Raw genomic sequence first — 17,447 nt, forward strand, 5'->3', positions numbered from 1 at the left:
CAGTCTCTGGGGACTATATCCTATTCCACTGATTTACTTATAAATTCCTCTACCAACCACATGTTGTTTTCAATATAATAGCTTTGCAGTAAATATCTGGTAAAAGGGATACCCCTATTGTTCATCTTTTCCAAAATTGTCTTAGCTTATCATGAATCTTTTTTATTTATATGAATTTTAAGAACACTTTGCAAGGTACCAGAAACATTCCATTGAGATTTTGATTGGGATTGCAATTGCACTGCATTTATAAGTAAATTTGGAGATAATTTTCATATTTAGTGTCTAGTCTTCCCCTCCATGAATGTGATATATATCTCATTTATTTAGATCTTCTCTTATTCCATCAATAATATTTAATAATTTTCTTCTTTCATAAGACCTTGCATGTTTTTATTATGTTTTTTCTCAGGTATGTTTTAGTTTTTCTCGGGTGTTTTTTAATTTTTATTAATTTTGTAAAGGCATTTTGTTTCATATTATTTTTATATCATTGTAATTTATCAATTTCTCCATGTAACTCTCAATTTTGCTTTAATTTGGGGCTATATACTTATATATTTTGTAAATTGTTCCTTGTATTTGTATGAAATTTTTCTCTGTGTATTCTCTAAATTTATATACTTTAAATTCTATTTTGCCTGACATTAATATTGCTATGCTAGCTTTCTTTTTGGTTAGTAATTGTCTGGTATACTTTTTTCTTCATTTAATTTTAAGCTTTCCATGCTCTTTTATTTTAGAGACATTTCTTCTAAAGCATACATTCACCCGTCAGTGAATTGCTGTTTATTATTTGTTTGTTTTTTTAACTCCTAAGAATCCTGCTTTTTAATAAGTGGGTTTAATCTCTTTTTGTTTTGATTACTAAAATAAATGCTGTAACAATTAGAATGTTTTCAGTTTCAGGCAATATAGTGGATTGAATTATGTCCCCCCAAAATTCACTGAAGTTTGAATTGTGTTCCCCAAGTCTTATGTGTTAGAAACTTAGCCCCCACTGTGACCGTTAAGAGGGCAGGAAATCCTATTATGGTAATTGAAGGGTGGAGCCATAAGGAGGTGATTGGATTGTAGGACCATACAGTAGAGAATGGATTAAAAATGGTGGTCAGGGGCGTAGTTCTGAGGGCTTTAAAAGAGGAGAGTCTGTCTTTCTCTTGCTCTCCCTCTCCTCTCTCTGCTTCCCCCAACTTGCAATGTAAGACCCTTGAGTCACTGTCACCACCACCAGATGGACTTCAGACTTCCCAGCCTCAGAAACTGTAAGCAATAAACTTTGTTTTCTTATAAATCACCCAGGTCCAGGTATTTGTTATAAGCAACAGAAACAGTCTAATACAGTAATAAATTATCTCAAATGATACCTTCTTTAATAATAAGGAAATCCATTCTCTTTCATAACTAGAAGCCTAGAGGTAGGGCACTTCCAGGTGCAGTATGATCAATGACTCGGTGATGTCATCAAGGAACCAGGAGTTTTCACTTCTCTGCTTTTCCACCCTCCATTTCATCTAAGGCCATGTTCCCTCATGGCTGCAAGAAGGCTGCCAGAGTCAAGAGGAAATACATGCTTCCAGCAAGAGGGAGAAAAAATATCTCCCCTAACAGGCAGGATAAACTATTTCCTTCAGTTGGATTAGACCAATTTAGGGCACATGCACCTCCTCAACTTTCCCACACACAGAGTCACCAGGACAGTGTCACTGTCTGCTTGGCCTGGACTCATCATGTGTAATAAAACCGATGTCAATATGTAGTGTCTCATAGCACCTCAATGTCTCTACTATTATGACTTATTTCTGCCATCATTTCCAGAATTTTCTATGTGCTGTACTTTCACTCTCCTTCATTTATTCTTTTGTCCTGGTTGCTTTGGATTAATCACATTTTCTTCATTTTATTATCTTTCACCCATTTAAAGTTATAGAGTCTATGTTAGTTCTTTCAGTAACTATTCCAACATTTTTCATATATGTATGTATGTAGAAAGAGAGAGAGAGAGAATTAAATTTAAATTTTTCTATGATAGGCTAAGTTAAAACATACATCTGTCTTCCTTCCAAACTAAATTAGGACTTCTGTATCCTTTAATACCCTTCAGAATTCCCCCTCCCACGTCCCCTGCTATTGTGCTACTGTGTTTTGTTTGTTTCAATATTTTGGTTCCATTTTGTTTTAAGCACACATTATGAACAATTTTGTTGTTATTCTCATTGATTTTAATGTCAATTCTTATTCAGATTTACCACCATAATTTATTTATTCCCTTTGCTTTTTGCATCTGACTTCTTCCTTCTTAATAATTTCTTATTCACAACAAAGTTTACCATTTAGCAATCTGTTTATTGACTGTAATCCATTAGTGTTACTGTAGATAGTAAACTTTCTAAATCCTAATAGGCCTAAAATGTCTTTATCTTATCTTTACTCTTCAATTTAATTTTTCAAATAGATAAAACAAACACATGACCCATATTCAATAACACAAAATATTCTCACTCCTAAACAATAGGTTGGCTCATTATAGATTTAGACTCCTAATTTTTTGCCCTTTAGACTTCAAAAATATATTCCACTACCTAGCAACAACTATTTCTGCTGAGGAAAAGTATGTTGCCAATCTTATTATTTTGAGATTACAGTTAACCTTTTAATTTTTCCCATCGTTGGCTTTTAGGATTTCTCATTATACTTGATATTCTGTACTTGTACTATTAAATGTTTAAGTGTGGAATTTCTCTATGTATCTATCAACCTCTATTATGTCTACTTCTTAACCTCCCAATTGGCAATTTTGCAGTTGCTTTGCCCAGGCACTATGGGCTTGACCAGCACCAAACCAGTTTTTAAGTGATATGATGGTCTCAGAGCCCTTGCTCCACACAGGTAGCATAAATTTGGGACCTATGCCAGCACAAGATGCAGTCCTGGAGTCATGACCAAGCCACAGTAAGACTGTTTCCACCCCTTATTTGAGGCAGCAACTTGCTTCATGCTGCAACTCCTGTCTAGTCAGCAGTGATTTTATTTCTTCTTTAAAAGGAAGGGAAGCATGTTTCTAGCCCAAAACCTCACACAGGGGATTCCATTACTGGGTCCCCCACCCTGACCCATGGCTTATGAACCTGACCTTGTCCCCACAATGCTGCTAATGCGTCCATCAGCTCCAGGCCTCCCTCAGCAAGGTGACTTTGCCTCCTACTCACCACTTTTGGTTCCCCTTTTTGTATCTAGGATTGGGGAGTCTCATTTTGTCTTTTAAGTGTGACCTTTTTAAAAACTTTTTCAATGCTTCAAACATTATTTTTATAAATTTAGATTGGGAAGCATATTTTACTATGTTTGATTCCCCTCTCTTGTCCAGGAAATTTCTTGATACTCGGTGTCACCAAGGTTGGAAATCTGGAGTCACAAGCTTCTTCCCAGTCCTTCAGCCAATCAGTTATGAATCCCAATTTGTTTTATTCCTAAAGATCTCTCAATTTGACACCCTCTTCTCTTAGTCACCTTTATTACTGGCAAAGCCAATTTCTTAGTTCAAGACTACCAGCCTTCCTTACCTGAAAGCTTTCCTTTGAGTAGTGATGGAGTTTGGATATGTTCTCCCCTCCAAAACTCATGTGGGAATTTGATCTCCAATGTGGCAGTGCTGGAAACTGATTGAGTCATGGGGGCGGATCCCTCACGAATGGATTAATGCTCTCTCTGGGGGAGGAGGGGGAAGTAATGAGTGAGATCTCGCTCTATTAGTTTTCGCAAGAGCTGATTGTTTAAAGGACCCTGGCACCTCCTCTCTCTCTCTCTCTCTCTTGCTTCCTCTCACCATGTGATCTGCTTGTACCTGCCAGCTGCCTGCTGTTTTCCATCATGAGTAGAAGCAGCCTGAGGCCCGTGCCAGATGCATCTGTCCCAGAATCATAAGCCAAATAAACCTCTCTTCTTTATAAATTACCCAGTCTCAGGTATTCTGTTATAGCAACACAAAATGGACTAAAACAAGTAACAAATATATGAGGTTCTGGGGTATATCTTAACAAGAAAGGTAGCATTCCTGTTCATCTCCTAACTGTTCTTCAGATTCCTTCCTATCCAATTTGTGCAATGAAACTGAGTTGATATAAGTCTTTAAAATATTTTCTTTCTGATTATAAGAGTAATTTATTATTCAATAAATAATGAGGGTAGCCCTTTGGAAAAAAATAACTTGACTCCAATATCATAATATGTGCAAAAATAAACTCTTTTATAGTCTAGAAACTATAAAACCAAAAGTATATATATATAATTTTGAAATTATTCTTGTGTGGGAAGGTGTTTTCTAAGTAAGATGCAATACCCAGAAGTCATAGAAGAAATCATCAGATCTCATTTTACATAAATCTTAAATTTTCTTATAATAAAAGTCAAAATAAAGTTAAAAGGCAATTGCCGAAGTGAAATTATCAAATATAAATTATTTAAATGACAAAGAATTAACATTCAGATTATACAAAAGGCTTCTACAAATTAATAAAATAAAGATAAAAGTACTTTTTAAATTTAATTTTATTTTTATATTTATTATTAATTTTTATTTTAATTTATCAATATATGATGTAGTTGATAATTTTTTTTATTTTAACTTCTCAATATACATTGTAGTTGATTTTCATGACCCTTTAACCATTCCTCTTTCCTCCCTCCCTCTCTCCCCTCTCCCCCCATATCATATCTGCTCACTTATCTTAACAAGTTCAAAGAATTGAAGTTGTTGTGTCTTCTTCCCCCCCACCCTTTCTTTGTTTGTGTGTTTATTTATTTATTTATTTTTAGCTCCCACAAATAAGTGAGAACATGTGTTATTTCTCTTTCTGTGCCTGACTTGTTTCACTTAATATATATTTTTCTCTAAGTCAATCCATGTTTTTGTGAATGGTAGTATTTCATTCTTTTTATAGCAGAGTAGTATTCCATTGTGTAGATATACCACAGTTGCCTTATCCACTCATCTGATGATGGACATTTGGGCTGGTTCCAACTCTTGGTTATTGTAAATAGTGCTGCAATAAACATTGGAGCACATCAAAACCACTTTGAGATACCATCTCACTCCAGTCAGGATGGCTAATATCCAAAAGACTGAGAATGATAACTGCTGGTGAGGTTGTGGAGAAAAAGGAACACTTATACACTATTGGTGGGACTGCAAAATGGTGCAGCCTTTATGGAAAATGGTATGGAGTTTCCTCAATTACAGATAGATCTACCATATGACCCGGCTATCCCACTGCTAGGAATATACCCAGAGGACTGGAAATCATCAAGTTGAAGGGATACCTGTATTCCAATGTAGTTGATAATTTTTTTAAATAGACAAAGGATAAGAAATGGAAATTTATAGAATAATAAACACAAATAGGCAACATACATATAAAAAGATTTTCAGACTCATTAGTAATAAGGAAAATAAATATTTTTAAATTTAAGCTCAACAAATTTGAACAAATTTCAAATATTGAGGGGGCTTCTGGTCAAGATGGTAGAATAGACAGTCTCCAGCATCACTCTCCCACAAATCAACAAATTTACAACTATTAAAAGCAAGGACAGCCAAGCTGGGGTCACTAGAGCTCAGGGGAAGAGGACAAGAGACCTACGGAGTGCAGGAAGGCAGGAGAAGCCATGATGAGAGAAAGAAAGAACTGCTCTGACCTTTTCGAGCCCCAGCTGCTTCAAGGCTGAAGCTAGCTGGTGAGCGCATGGAGCAGGAGCTGACAAAAGCCACAGCTGTGCCCTTCCCATGAAGTTGCTTGGAGGCAGCAGGGGAGAAGAGGGCCTTGGTGGCCCCCAGGCCAGCAAGACCACTAACAGGTTTCCCATGGACCCACATAGGAGCAAGGGGCCACAGACAACTGAGAAAAGGAACCACTCAGCAGCCCGTGAATCATTGCAAGGGACCAGCACACTGCCCGTCCCACGGGAAGTGTTTGGAGTGCAGGTGGTGTGGGAGATGGGCCCACCATGGGAACACTGGGGCACTGCATGGACAGCTGATCTGCCGCCCAATCAGTGCAGGACCACTCAGTAGAGACTGGTCAGGAATATAGAACTGCAAGGGGTGCAGTTTGCTGAAAAGACTCAGGCCCAGACCAGAATTTACACACAACCCAGGTGTACCGGATCTCACGAGAGCTGAAAGTACCTATAAAGTCAACCATTAAAACCTGAGCTGCACAAAAAGCTTTCCCTAAGGAATCAGGGAGTGGGGAAGGAAACTTCCCGAGGGGACCAGGGAATCAGGGGGATAAAAAACTTTCTGTGGGAAGCTCAAGTGCTGGTCCCCACAGGAAGTCCCTCCATTTTGGAAGTAAGCAAAGGACAACAAATTAGTTCCAGTGCAGAGTTTGAGTGGTGGGAACAGCAAATAATCCAACACAGAACTGGAAGAAAAAATAAAATACCCACAGACCAGAGACAAAGTTTGATATTAACTAATAAAGGTCTCACATCACCAAAGAACATCTATAAAGCCTAGAAGGACCAGAATTCCCCTGGACTACCAAGCCAAGGAGAAGGGAGGGCTGGGAGCCTCAGCCATGACCCCTTCAATACTCGCAAACAGTCCAGTGATGACCACCAAGCCACCACAGGTAGCACCGCAGGCTCTCCTGAACAGGGGCAGTGGAGGGTTGAAGTCCTCAGCCACTCCCCACCAACACCCACAAACCAGCCCAGCAATGACCACAGAGCCACTGCAGGGAGAGCCCTGGGCTCTAGAGCTGGGGCAGTGGGGGGGCAAGGACTTCAGCCACACCCCCCTGACGTCTGCATCTACCCGAGCAATGACCAAGACACCACTGGTAGCCCCCTGGTCTCCCCTGCAGGAATGAGGGCGGTGCCACAGGCCTCAACCACACCCCACCTCCTTCCTCCTTCCTCCATTACATTTCCTTCCCCTTTCCCCTCCCCCTCCCCAGCTGCTCCACAACAGCATCATAGAATGTAAAAGAATAATATTAATTAATAAATAAACTTTAAAAAATGTATATTCAGGAAAAAAATAAAATATTGATAATTTTATTCTTTGAGAAGTATAGTAGAAGAGTGAATCACTAAGGCCTTTTAGAAGTTATTTTTGACAATGTTTTTAAAGATTCTTTTATAAAGATTTAAATGCTACAATCTTTGATGTAACAATTTTACTTCTAGAAATACTTGCACATGTGCACAACAATGTATATACAAAATATCCTTGAAGTATTGCTTGCAATGGCAATTTTCTTCAAAGAGGGAGTGGTTAAAATAAATTACGTCTATTCTATGGAATACTATGAAACAACTATAAAGAATAAGATATACTCATATGTGGAAAGACTTCCAGAATATTATTAACATGAGAAATGTAAGTCACTAAACAAAGGCATAGAATGATTGTGTTTATGGGGTTTTTTTATTGAAACATAACTGATTATACATATTTGTGGGGTAGAGTTGACTATCAATACTGTACACAACGTGATGATCAAATCAGGATAATTAGCACATTCATCATCACAAAACGTAATCATTCTTTGTGAGCCCCCTTCACCCTCCCCTTTTCACACCTCTAGTAACCACAGTTCTGTTCTCTCCTTCTGAAAGGTTAACATATTGTTGTGATTGTTCTTTCTTTGTTCTTTCTTTTTTAGCTCCCACTTAGGAGTAAGGACATACGATATTTCTGTTTCTGTGCCTGGCTTATTTCACATAATATAACTTTCTCCAAGCTCATCCATGTTGCTGAGAAAGGTAGAATTTCATTTCTTTTTTATGTTAGAGTAGTATTCCATTGTGCATATATACCACATTTTCTTTATCCAGTCATCCATTGATGGACATTTAGGTTGGTTCTGTATCTTGGTTATTGTAAATACAGCTGGAATAAACATGGGAGTGCAGTTATCCCTTCAACATGATGATTTCCATCCCTTTGGGTATATATCCAGTAGTGGGATTGCTGGATTGTATGCTAGTTCTATCTATAGTTGTTTGAGAAACTTCCATACTGTTTTGCATATTGGTTGCACTAATTTACAGTCCCACCCACAGTGTAGAAGTGTTCCCCTTTCTCTGTATCCTTGCCAGCATTTGTTATTTTGTCTTTTTGATAATAGCCAGTCTAACTGGGGTGAGATGATGTCTCAATGTGGTTTTAATTTGCAGTTTCCTGATGATTAGTGATGGTGAGCATTTTTTCATGTACCTGTTGGCCATTTTTATATGTGTTTTTCAGAAATGTCTATTCAGGTCCTTTGCCCATTTTTTAATCAGACTTTTTGTTTTTTTGTTTTTTTTTTTTACTAAGTCATTTGAGTTCCTTGTATAATCAGCATATTAATCCCTTGGCTGATGCATAGTTTCCAAATATTTTCTCCCATTCTGTGGGCTGTCTTTTTGCTCTATTGATTGTTTCCTCTGCCGTGCAGATTTTTAGTGTGATATAATTCCATTTCTTTATTTTTTCTTTTGTGGCCTGTGTTTTTGGGGTCTTATTCATAGAATCTTTGCCCAGTTCTACATCTTGAAGTGTTTCCCCTATATTTTATTCTAGGAGTTTTATAGTTTCAGGTCTTATATTTAAGTCTTTAATCCATTTTTGAGTTGATTTTGGTATATGGCAAGAGGTATAGGTCTAGTTTCATTCTTCTACATATGGATATCCAGTTTTCCCAGCACCATTTATTGAAGAGCTGTCCTTTCCCCAATGTATGTTCTTGGTGCCTTTATTGAAGATCAGTTTGCCATAAGTATGTGGGCTGATTTCTGGGTTCTCTGTTCTGTTCCATTGGTCTGTGTGTCTATTTTTATGGCAGAACCATGCTGTTTTGCTTACAAAAGCTTTGTAGTATAAGTTGAAGCCAAGAAGTATAATGCCTCCAGCTTTATTTTATTTTTATTTTTTTACTCAGGATTGCTTTGGCTATCCAGGGTCCTTTGTTGTTCCACATGAATGTTAGGATGGATTTTTCTATTTCTGTGAAGAATGTCATTGGTATTTTTGATGGGGATCATACTGAATCTGTGGATTGCCTTGGGTAATATGGGCAATTTCACAATGTAATTCTTCCAGGCCATGAACATAGAGTGTCTTTCCATTTGTGTCCTCTTTAATTTCTTTCAGCAGTCATTTGTAGTTCTCATTGTAAAGATCTTTCATCTCCTCAGTTAAATTTATTCCTAAGTATTTTATTTTTTTGATAGCCATTGTAAATGGGCTTGCTTTCTTGATTCCTTTTTGTTGCTTTGCCTCCCACGGATTTGTCACCCCTTTTCCCCTGGGTGACGGAGCTGCCAAAGATTACTCAAAGCCCATCTCTTTTGAGCAGTGAGATGCCCCAGAAAGGGTTAATATCCCAGAACCCTCAAGAGCAAGGCATTTCTTCCATTTGGGAAATTAACCATGAATTGGGGTTCTCTTCCTGCATTTAGTCTCCAGACCAAGAAGTTACAGGAAGAGACATAGATGGCGTTTTGCTAAGTACAGTTTAACAAGTTTTACAATAGAAGCTGGTAACATTCAGTAAAAACAAGTCAGATGACATTCTGTTAGGCAATTAAGTGATCCACTAACAAAGGCTTGATTTAGCAAACATTCCTTCTCCCTCCAGCAGCTTCTCAGTAATTTTACATATCAATCAGTAATTTGTCTGTCTTTGAGCCAGCAACCTTGCTGTGTTACAATTCTTATCTTGCAACAGAGACTCAATAGCCTGGAGAAAATTTACTGTCCTTTGCAAGGTCAATATTCGAAACTGCAAGGCTTTGGAAAACCAGGCCCTGTAAAGTACATTTGCTTTATGAATCCTCTACACCTTTTTCAGCTAGTTCATTGTTGGAGTATAAAAACACTACTGGTTTTTGTATATTGATTTTGTATCCTGCAACTGTGCTGAATTTGTTTATCAGCTCTAAGAATTTTTGGTAGAATCTTTATGTTTTTCTGCAAGCAGGGACAATTTGACTTCCTCTTTTCCAGTTTGGATGCCCTTTTTTTCTTTCTTTTGCCTGATTGCTCTGGCAAGTACTCCCAATATCATGTTAAATAGGAGTGGTGAGAGTGGTCATCCTTGTCTTGGTCCTGTTCTTAAAGGAAAAGCTTTTCTAACTAACAAATTTGAGTCGTGTGTGTGTGTGTGTGTGTGTGTGTGTGTGTGTGTGCATGTATAAATATGTGCATGTGTATATGTATATGTGTGCATGTATACAAGTGTACATGTGTATGTGTATATGCTTACATATATGCATGTATATATGTATATGTGTGCACATGATATATACACATATGCTGTGAGGAAAATAGAGTAGTTTAGTCAGGCCCCCTTGCCTCAGGTTTGGCTGGGTTTGGTGCAGCACATCCTTTGTAAATAAGCTGTGTAGGAGTAGAGTTAGTGTGCATGCATGCCCATGTATCTTTTGGCTTGTTGCTATTTTTTGTGTGCTCTTTGGTGTGTGAGGCAGTGGCTCTGAATTGCTGGTCAGCAGAGCTCACATCTAGAAATAAAGCCTGTTATTTCTTCACCCATGGCTCCAAGGACCTTTTCCTGTTACCTAGCTCATAGGCCTGCATGTGAAGGGTTTGTGACCCAGTCTGGACAATAGGCTTGAGGGGTCTGTGAGCTCCAGACCCAGCCCTAGCTCTACAGATGCATACAAAAATAAATGAGGGACTGAAAAACAAACCAAACCTTTTGGGAGGGAATGGAAGTTGATGGGGAGAATGGTGGGAAAAGCCAGAATTTTCTCTCTGCATGTCTGAATTTTTTAATCTTTTCAATAAGAATATGTTCATGGAACACATATAACATTGTCAAAAACAAAAGTTGGCAGATAAGTTTGAAAATACCAAAAAGACAACAAAGAAAATTAAAATCACTTCCAATCCCATAGTGACCTTTCTTGAATGAAAATCTGATCATGATATGCTGTCATCAATGATTCCCTATTTCCTCCATAATAAACTGCAAATGCCTCAGAATATGGTGTTTATATCCTTGTCTCTCCTGAGCTTCACATTCTACTCTGCTCCAACCAGTACACTCACATCTGACCAGAATTTGGAATTTCCTGTATACACCCTGCTTTTCTTTCTCACTCAAATATACTCTCTCACCTTTGGCTGGCAAACTCTTGCTCACACTTTATTCCCCTCTCTGTTCCAACATGAAAGTACTTTTGATAATGTTTTTCTCTCGTAGTGTTAGTTTGTCTCCTCTGCTAGATCACCAGCAGTTGAGGAGAGGGACTGCTCAGTGCCTGTTCCTACTCACCTACCCAGTGACTAGAACAGGAATTGGCTCATGGTGGGGCACACACTAGATGCTGAATAAATGAATGCATGCAAGCAATGAAGAAGCAACACAAGAATATAGGGATTGCTGAGCAGCAGTAGCAGTGGAGGCTCAGCTTGGAAACTACTACATTCCACTGCCCTGAAGTTGACTCGGTTTGCTATTTACTCTCTCAAGATCCCTGGAGAGCAGAAATGGAGAAGGGGGGTAAGAGCACCAGGGAAGGTTGGATGGGGGTGGAGTGAAGATCAAGGAGCAGGCCTCACTCTGGAGTGGTGCTGAGCACATGGTCAAGTGGCTGGCTGGGGCTGAGGTGAGGGGATGCGGGTGATGTAAGTTAGGATGTGAGACAGTTCAGACATTCTCTCCCAAAGTAGGTTCCAAAGTAAGCAAACAGGTATTTATGCAGGGGAGAAAAGTCCTCCAGGGTCAAATATTTGGGAAACACTGGATTAAATAAAGCTAGAGATAATTCTTAGTAGCAAGATTTCTCAGAGACTTGAATTTGGTAAAGCGCTTTATGTATCTTCAAAAGCAGGATGCCATACAAATTTTTACCAAACATATTTAACATAATATATTAGTTTGCTAGGGCTGCTGTAAGAATGTACCACAAACAAGGTGGTTTAAACAATAGACATTTATTATCTCACAGTTTTAGAGGCTAGGAGTCCTAGGTCAAGGTGTCAGCGGGTTTGATTCCTTCTGAAAGCTGTGAGAAGGAACCTCTTCCATGTTTCTTTCCTAGCTTCTGGTGATTTGCTGGCAATCTTTGGCTTTCCTTGGCTTATCAAATCACCCTGCTCTCTACCTTCATGTTCACATGGTGTTTTCCCTGTGAGGATATCTATCTCTGTATCTCTGCTTTTTATGACACCAGTTATATTGGATTAGGGGCCCACCCTACTTCAACATAACCTCATCTTAACTTACTTATTACAGCTGCAACAACCCTATTTCCAAATGAAATCACATCCTGAGATACCAGGGATTAGTACTTCAACATATGAATTTCGAAGAGACAAGATTATATATCACGAGGTTTGGCTGATGAAGTGAGCTAAAGATAGGGGGCCTCATTCACGGCATCGCTAGAATGCACTGGCAGTCTAAGAAAGGTGATATTGTGATGGCAATTTTACAAATGAGAAAACAGAGCTTATCCCTAAGACACTTGCCCTAAGTGACCACATGGTGATTCAAACCAAGGTCTGTCTCACTACAAAATCACCTTTCTCTCCACCCCAACATGCTGCTTCCCAAAAGAATTTTTCCACTCCTCACTAATCCATACTGAAAAGTACATGAGATTTGAAACAAAGCAAAGGCAGTGAGGCTTCCTTCTCATTGTTGAAATAAATCTGTTTAATGCATATGAAGCACTCTTGGTTAAATGTTTACCTTTTGAACCCCACACTAAAGGAAATGGTTTCCTGAAGCTTTGGCTAATCTTTTAGCAAAACTGTCAAACTAAAAACTTGGGTGGCTCTTGATGAGGATTTTAACTGCACTATTGATTATAGTGTAGCTAGAAACCATTTTCAGGCTTATCTTCATATGATTTAATTGACATTGAGAGGTATTTTAATTGAAACGTTAGACTTCCTCAGTAGAACTACCCTTTGTTTCTAGCAAGGCAATCTAGCTTTTATGCTTTTAATCGCCATCTGTTGTTCAATAAATGTCAAATTGTTCCTAATGGTCTCTCTAAGCATAGGGTTGTTTTTTTTTTAATTTGCTTTTGTACTCAGTGTTCGTTATGGGCAAATGAGTCCTTGCCATAAAAGTGTGCCATTTCTCACAGTGCTTCAGTCCCGTTAGAAGGAAAAAGTGATTAGAAATAAAGAGACAAGAGAAATGCTTTTTTTTTTTTTTAATTCTCCTCAGCAGTAGAGAGATTTAGAAAGTATATAAAAATGTTTCCTCTCAGTAGTGAGGAAACTACTCACTCTAAGCATAAAAGTCCCATTCAAAGCATAAAAGGAGCAGAGACCTCCAAAGAATCTTTGAGTCACTTGAACCATCTGAAATGACAGAGGCTAATACACAAAAGAAGGTAAGTGAGGGAGAAGTTCACTGGATATGGCCAAGTTCAAGATGTACAAAGGAGCTCTTGACTTCATAAGCCAACAGACAGCTTTTCTTACCTGTGAGTATTTTATAGAGATAACACAGAAGCCACACTGGAACCCCATGGACTCCCAATGGACTCTGAGCCAAACCAGCCACTCTCCAGAGGTGGAGAAGTTGGCCACTGACTTCAAATGATGATCAGTAATGAGAGAGAAGAGACCCTCCCTAGGGAGAAGCAGAAAATGACTACAAGAGACACACGAGTTTTTTGCTCTTCCTTGTTAGCTTCTTGACACTGAACATCCCTCCATGAAAAGTCATCTAAATAACCAAAAGACATGGGCTCTTTGGAGCCCTGGAGAGCCCTACAGAAAGGATTATGTGGCTGCTGGGAAAGGGCTGGGGAGCATTCATTGAGTGAGACGTATGTGTATCAGGTCCCAATCAGATTTCTAACCAAGAAGTATGCTTGATTGCTTGGATCAGGGTTTAAAATATTCCCTAAGGGCTGGGAGAAGTATATTCTAAGAGGTAATTAAAATTGGTTGAAATACAGGGCTATAAATGGGGGACTGGTGTGATTTTATAAGAAACAGATCATAATTCAACATTCTAATGACTTTTTCTTTGGAGAAGGTCAGCAAAGCTATTAACAAGGGAAGTGGGCATGCAGAGCTCTCCATCCCAGACTGTGACTGAACTTTGAACAAAGTACCTCCGTCAGAATTTTGGCTCTAATTATCTGGGCCGGTCACCTTTTCTCAAGAGCAGATGCTGAGAGGCGCTAAATGGGCAGTTGGGTTTCTGACCGCCCTTCTGCACTTTTCCAGCTCTCTTCCCCCAAAGGGACAAGAATAAAGATGTTGACAAGTTCATTTTTTCAGGAGCTGGGGCCAAAACTACAGTGATTGGTTACAAAGATTAAAGTTCCCCAGACCCAGGTGGAATTTCCCAGATGAAAAAAGAGAGATGAGGCTTAACAGCACTCCCTCTATCAACCTGTCCCCCACCCTGAGACACATGTAAACGCCCCAACATGGACCACAGGGCACAATGAGATTCAGAAGGGGACCCCATCCCCAGTGCTCCAATTTGAAAACATAGGCTGGATAATTTCAAAATAAGCCCACTTCTCCATTGCTGCTGTGTGCTCTTTGTGCACGCATCTATTTTGCTCACTAATTTTAAACGAAGGTCAGAAAATGTGTCTATTTATTTTTGTTTCCCCACTCCCTATTCTTCAACTCAAAGTAGTGCCTAGAACCTCAACAAGTGATTGTCAAATTCAAAAATTATAAACTAGAAGTTTTCAGAGGGGCAGCTTTGAGTTCCTTCTAAATTCTCCTGCTCTCCTACAGTCGACTCCAGAAATTTTGTGGGGGTTAGGGAACAGAGTATTCCACTCGACTCCTTTCTGCTTTCTCTAGAGATCCAGCATCCATTCTCTTCTTTTGTTCTTCTGGGATACACTATTGACTCTGGGTGAACTTGACCCAGGCCTCTCCTGCAAGCCCAGAGCCCAGATAACTACCAGGGTCAGTGTCAACAAAACCACATATCTAGCTGCAGCTCCCCCAGGTGCCCTCACCAAATTAAACTATTTCGTCCTGGATTGGGGACTTGAAGTGGTGTCAAAAGTCAAAATTGTGAGGGACAGGAGAGAAATATGTCTTCGGGCCACCACACTTTCCTTACAGTATCATCACTCCTTCAATAATGTTTACTCCAATAATGTCCTATATTTATATATGTATTATAACGGCCCCATGTATGATTATATATATCCTATGATTATACAAGTCCAACATTTTCTTTGACTCCAACATTAGATCCTGTTACATTTATGTTGGACTTAATTCTTGTTACTCACAGCTTTGAAAAAATTGGGGAATAAATGGACGTCATCCCCCAGCCCAGTTCCCTCACATCGGTGGCACTCCCACCCTTGGATTCCAGGTTCCCAGGCACACCCATGTCCTGCTTCAGCTCACCTGAGGTCTGTTCATGTCCTGAACCCCTGGTTCTGGACACCACGCAGTCACATTCTAGGGGCGGTTCTGTGTAACCAAGGTAATAACACATTGCCTTAATGACTCTTCAAAGATGTTTATTGTGAGAGTTCACCAGAACAGCTTTTCCAGCCCTCCTGCTATTAAGAATTCTAAAGGTTAAGGCCTCCAGTAAACTGTGATTAGAAAAAAATCAACGGAATAACTGCATGATCACCCGCTATATTTAGCAGGCTAGTGATTTCCAGAGTAACCTGGCGTTTCTACCCTGCAGCCTTCTTCAGTCCCTCAGGAAGTCTCCTGGTCAGAACATGTAATGCTTTCCCAACTCAGCACCTGGAGCAGGGCTAACAGTCCAAAATATCTCAAAATATCTCGGCATCTAATATAATAAAAGGGACTTCAACTCCAAAAAAAGAGAGAGAGAGAGAGAGAGAGAAAGAAAATGACTTACTATAAAATGGTTGGGTAAGGTGGTGCTGGCTCATAAAGTGAAACTGTTACATAAAATTTCACCCAGTCTTTTTGTTCCCTTAGGTTCATGTAAGATACAGCCCCATTCATTCCTTAAGTCACTGAAGACCTGGTAGCAAGTGGTCTGTCATGTCTTCAACTGATTCAGGGCTCCTCTTTCTGTGGTTTTTCTGTCCTCCTTGAAACCACTTTCTCTCTCTTCCAATGCTGTTCTGTTCTTCTCCCCCTCAAAAAAATGTTACTTGTCAAGAAGTCTGTCATTTACACCTCAGGGTGCCCTGGAATTCACTTATGGGAGGAAAGAAAAGATTATTCAAATAATAATAGCTAATATTCATTTATTATTTACCACATGCCAGCAACTATTTTAGGTGCACCATACCTATTAATTTATTTAAGTCTCACAATCACCCATTGAGATACTTTGTTATTATCCAACTCTCAGTTTACAAAGGAAAAAACCGAGGCACAGAGAGGCTAACAAACTTGCCCAGGGTCACACAGCTAGCAAGTGGCTATGAACCCAGGAAAACTGGGTTGGAACCCAGGAGGACCTACTCCAAAATCCATGCTCCCAACCTCTGAACTATTCTACCTTTCTAAAACATTTCACCACCGCCAACCTTCACTTTTCAGGGAAGACTAGAACACAGTCGATGTTAAGTCTGGTCCATTAGAAGGACCTTTTGGTCCTGCCTGCATTCTAGCTGTGCCTGTTTGGAACCTATGGATCATGGGCGCCCAGAAGAAAATGGAGACAAAACAGGGACAAGCTGGTTTTCTGAATTATAAAAGGAAACTGTGAGAGCCGCTCATGGGGGCTTTCAGATCTACTTTCTCTGCCCCCAGGATTTCATCATGGAAGAGGAGGCAGGGCTCTGGGACACCCTAGTTTTCACCAGCAGAGTTCCACTTTTAGCTGCCTTGCACACTGGGTGTCTGAATAGGATTTTGATTGAACATGGAGATTTATGGCTCAGAAAGGTCCGGAAACCACTGGGGATGGAGCAATCACCCAAGTATCAGGCTCTTTAATTGCTAAACCCTTCTCATGGCTGATTTATACAGCCCTGTACTCCCTGGAAAGGAAACGTAGGCAGGTGTAGGCTCAGGGCACCTTCTGAAGTCTGTCTGCCCATTACCATCTCTGTGACTGTCAGCTGTCATTGCCTACAGCAGGACAGAGCTCCTAAGGGAAACAAGCATGTTGGGGAGGATTGGGACTTTATCTTCAGCCCAGATAGGCAAGCCTAAAAAGTATGTAAGGGTAAATGGAAAGAAGATGAATCATGAGAGCCCTTCCAGCAAGCACAAGGTATCTGTTGGATATCTATTTCTTCCCCATCTTCAAAATTCCTCAATTCAGTCATACAGTGTTCATCTACGGTCATCATGCTATTTCTCACCTGCCTAAGCCCTATGAAAATGTTTAAGACCCACAAACGTGTGTGTGTGTGTGTGTGTGTGTGTGTGCGCGTGCGCATGTGCATGTGTGTGTGCATGTGCATGTGTGTATGTGTGTGTGTTTGTGTTGTGTGTGTGACTTAAGCCAGGCCAGTCGGATTGTCTAATCTAGGTACAT

At 39.7% G+C, this 17,447-nt stretch overlaps 1 protein-coding gene across 1 annotated transcript in view; it reads right to left on the reverse strand.

The window, feature by feature from the left end:
• LOC134381638 (protocadherin-8-like) overlaps positions 1 to 15,464 on the reverse strand; it is a 133,948-nt gene extending 118,484 nt beyond the window's left edge. Inside the window, 1 exon segment of the mRNA XM_063101531.1 lies at positions 15,309 to 15,464. Within this exon segment, the coding sequence (XP_062957601.1) occupies positions 15,309 to 15,464 (156 nt within the window).
• Between the last annotated feature and the right edge of the window lie 1,983 nt (positions 15,465 to 17,447).

Source organism: Cynocephalus volans, chromosome 7 (assembly GCF_027409185.1).
Source record: "Cynocephalus volans isolate mCynVol1 chromosome 7, mCynVol1.pri, whole genome shotgun sequence".
NCBI lineage: Eukaryota > Metazoa > Chordata > Mammalia > Dermoptera > Cynocephalidae > Cynocephalus > Cynocephalus volans.